Source organism: Gekko japonicus, unplaced genomic scaffold, assembly GCF_001447785.1.
Source record: "Gekko japonicus isolate JY-2015 unplaced genomic scaffold, Gekko_japonicus_V1.1 scaffold698, whole genome shotgun sequence".
Taxonomy (NCBI): domain Eukaryota; kingdom Metazoa; phylum Chordata; class Lepidosauria; order Squamata; family Gekkonidae; genus Gekko; species Gekko japonicus.
The window spans coordinates 813,033-817,022 of NW_015168069.1; the positions used below are offsets into that span (position 1 = coordinate 813,033).

The 3,990-nt window shown below is 51.5% G+C and overlaps 1 protein-coding gene across 1 annotated transcript in view; it reads right to left on the reverse strand.

The window, feature by feature from the left end:
- Nucleotides 1–3,990, reverse strand: part of IQCH (IQ motif containing H) — a 129,100-nt gene that overhangs the window by 95,588 nt on the left and 29,522 nt on the right. The window contains exon 10 of the mRNA XM_015414596.1: nucleotides 3,378–3,929. Coding sequence (XP_015270082.1) covers nucleotides 3,378–3,929 — 552 coding nt within the window. The remainder of the gene's footprint in view (nucleotides 1–3,377; nucleotides 3,930–3,990) is intronic.

A 3,990-nucleotide genomic window follows, 5' to 3' on the forward strand; every position in this document is an offset into this window, starting at 1 on the left:
CCCCCCCCAACCCCCCTTTTCCCACTGTACAGTTAAGCCAGGCATAAATTATATTAATTGATTTAATCACATACTTAAAACATCTTCCCCAATTAATTTAATTAGATGGCTACATGAAGCTACTGGCAGGGGAAGATTAGAGGCTGATCACTTAATTAACAGAATATGAATGAAAAAAAAGGGGCGAGAGAGAGAGAGAAAGCAAACATAAATGAAATGGTGAGCACTAATTAAAAGCCTGTCTGCAAACTTAAGTACTTTCTGACAAAGTAGGGACTGCCGCAGAGACAAGCGATTCTTTTCTCGCCCCTCTATAACAAATCAAGTGCACAGTAAAGGTGTAAGGAGAGTTGGGAGGAAGGAACAGAGGGAGAAAGGAGAGGCGGGGGGGGCAGTGTGGACTTCAAGGCAAAGGCAAACACAGAGCGGCTGCCGAAAACGGGAGTTCTGGGTTGTGTCCAGTGTTGCCTCTAAGCTGAGTTAGTGTGAGCCAGCTCACAGTTCTCTCGCCTCCGGCTCACACATTTTTGTCTTAGCTCAGGAAGGGATGCCTCCAGAGCCAAACTGATTGATGCAGCAGCCAAATCGCTCGCTCACAACTTTAATGCCAGTAGCTCACCGAGTAGAATTTTTGCTCACAAGACTCCACCACTTAGAGGGAGCATTAGTTGTGTCCTCCCACTGTAGGGGACGAAAAAGTCTCATAATGATACAAAGCTGTTTCCGGGTTTGGAGGGGTCCCGGGCACAGAGTGCCCGGGGGCCCCTTCCCTTCTTCTGCCCACCACCAGCCCCCTCCTCACTGGCACTTCTCTTCCCAGCGAGCCACCTTCCTCTGCCCATGACCACCACCACCCCGGGACACCGTTTCTTCAATGGTGCATTGCTGGGAGCACCACTGTCCCCAAGACAGTAGGGAAAAGTAAGAGTCCGGGAGCACCTTTAAGACTGACAGGATTCGCGGCAGGGGAGGAGCTTTCGTGACTCACCGCCAGGGCTTTTTTTGTAGAAAAAGCCCAGCAGGAACTCATTAGCATAATAGGCCACACCCAACAGCAGAAATTCATTTGCTTATTAGGACACACCCCTGACAGCACAGCTCATTACCATATTAGGCCACACACCCCATGTTTGCAGAAGTGTGGTCATCCAGACACACTCACCTTTTGCTTCTTATTCTGTTGACCTTGTTTGTGGTCAAAACCCAGGGATTTTTTATAGCAGGAACTCCTTTGCATGTTAAGCCACACACCACTAATGTAGCCAGTCCTAATGGGTTTCTGCTGTTGGGTGTGGCCTATTATGCTAATGAGTTCCTGCTGGGCGTGGCCAACTCAGCCAGCCGGAACTCCGTTCCTGTGCGTTCCTGCCCAAAAATAGCCCTGCTCACCGCTCAGACAGAGCATCACTGCCACACACATCAGAACGTAAGAGAAGTATTGCTGGATCAGGCCAGTGGCCCATCTGGACCAACACTGTGTCACACAGTGGCCAGAACCCAGGTGCCATCAGGAGGTCCAGCAGCAGGGCCAGAACTCCAGAAGCCCTCCGACTATGCCCCCCCCAAGCAGCCAGAACACAGAGCATCAGTGCCCCAGACATAAGAACATAAGAGAAGCCAACGCTGGATCAGGCCAGTGGCCCATCCAGTCCAACACTCTGTGTCACACAGTGGCCAGAACCCAGGTGCCATTAGGAGATCCACCAGCAGGGCCAGAACTCCAGAAGCCCTCCCACTATGGCCCCCCAAGCACTAAGGATACAGAGCATCGCTGCCCCAGACATAAGAACATAAGAGAAGCCAATGTTGGATCAGGCCAGTGGCCAATCCAGTCCAACACTCTGTGTCACACAGTGGCCAGAACCCAGGTGCCATCAGGAGGTCCACCAGCAGGGCCATAACTCCAGAAGCCCTCCCACTGTGGTCCCCCAAGCACCAAAGCACCAAGAAGACAGAGCATCACTGCCTCAGGGTATGCAGACACTGGCCTTTTAATGATGTCACGTCCAGGGTTCCCTCTAAGCTGAGTTAGTGTGAGCCAGCTCACAGATTTTTAGCCTCCAGCTCACACATTTTTGTCTTATCCCAGGAAGGATGGCGCCAGAGCAAACTGATTTATGCAGTAGCCAAATCGTTTGCTCACAACATTAATGCCAGTAGCTCACCAAGCAGAAGTTGTGCTCACGGGACTCCACAGTTTAGAGGGAGCATTGGTCATGTCACACATTACATAGGGAATAAGGGAAAACTTGGCAAGGAATTGTATCGTCAGAGCCAACCCCAGGTTTGCCATAATGACTCCTTTACAGTGTCGGTGACATAAAATTCTGAGCGTTTTCCTGACAAAGGGATGAGACAAGTGAAGGTCTAAAGAAAAACTTCCAACTTCACATGGAAGGAGAAAGGAGAAAATTGTAGCCACAAAAGAGCTACACGTCTCGGGAAGGACGAAGCATGATGCTCAGACGTATGCATAGTTATGCAAAAAGGTAAAGAGAGAGGAATGTTTTATTGCGACAACTCAAGCAGAAGAAAGAGAGAGAGAGAAGAGGTTGGATTTATACCCCATGGCCCTTCAGTACCCAAAGGTGTCTCAGAGCGGCTGACAAACTCCTTTCCCTTCCCCTCCCCACAACAGACAGACACCCTGAGAGGTAGAAGAAGAAGAAGAAGAGAAGAGATTGGATTTATACCCCGCTCTTCACTACCCGAAGGAGTCTCAGAGCGGCTTACAAACTCCTTTCCCTTCCCCTCCCCACAACAGACAGACACCCTGAGAGGTAGAAGAAGAAGAAGAAGAGAAGAGATTGGATTTATACCCCGCTCTTCACTACCCGAAGGAGTCTCAGAGCGGCTTACAAACTCCTTTCCCTTCCCCTCCCCACAACAGACAGACACCCTGAGAGGTAGAAGAAGAAGAAGAAGAGAAGAGATTGGATTTATACCCCGCTCTTCACTACCCGAAGGAGTCTCAGAGCGGCTTACAAACTCCTTTCCCTTCCCCTCCCCACAACAGACAGACACCCTGAGAGGTAGAAGAAGAAGAAGAAGAGAAGAGATTGGATTTATACCCCGCTCTTCACTACCCGAAGGAGTCTCAGAGCGGCTTACAAACTCCTTTCCCTTCCCCTCCCCACAACAGACACCCTGGGAGGTAGACGGGGCTGAGAGAGCTCTTGACAGAAACTGCCCTTTTTCAGAACAGCTGTGCCAGAACTACACCTTTGCCCAAGGTCATCTAGCCAGGTGTGAGTGGAGGAGTGGGCAAGCAAACCTGGTTCTCCCAGATTAGAGTCTGTGCACTTAACCGCTGCACCAGACTGGCAGAGCGTGTTTGGAAAAGAAGCCCGCCTGGAACACCTGGCAGCACGGCCCACCTTGGCCCGGTCGTAGAAATTCTCCAGGTGTTTCTGCCGCGACTCCCATAGGGTCTTCCGGATCCGGCACATGTTCATGCGCACCAGCCACGAAATGGCAACCACGCCGGAGGCCCACTGCCTCCGCCGGAAATTGATGTAGGCCTTCCTGCGTCTGTAGCACCGCCACGTGGCCTGGATCTTGGTGGCGGCCGCTTCGGTGCCCTTCTGACCCTTGTACCTCTGGCCAGGTCGGTTTAAGAGCTTCCGGACGGCTACGTGGTTCTTGATCACGGAGAGAAGTTCTTCCCTGGTCGGCCTCTGGCGGAATTCGAAATCCAGGAGAAGCTCCATCACCTTCTTCCCCTTGATGACGGCCAAAGGCACGGCGTAATCTTTCAGAAGTTTGGCGACGTGTTCTAAGAAAGAGAGGGCGCTCCCCCAGAATAAGCAGCAGTGCTGTTTGAACGCTACAAGATCAGCAGCCTCCTGGTCTAGGTTTCCCTTGCGAACCAGAACATCAAATTCCACAGCCAGATTCTGGAAAGCTTGAGCAGTAGTCACTTCCGGCGTCTACGGAAAGAGAAGGAATCCATGTTTGCAGGGGTCATTTCCTGCCGGAGCGCACAGGAGC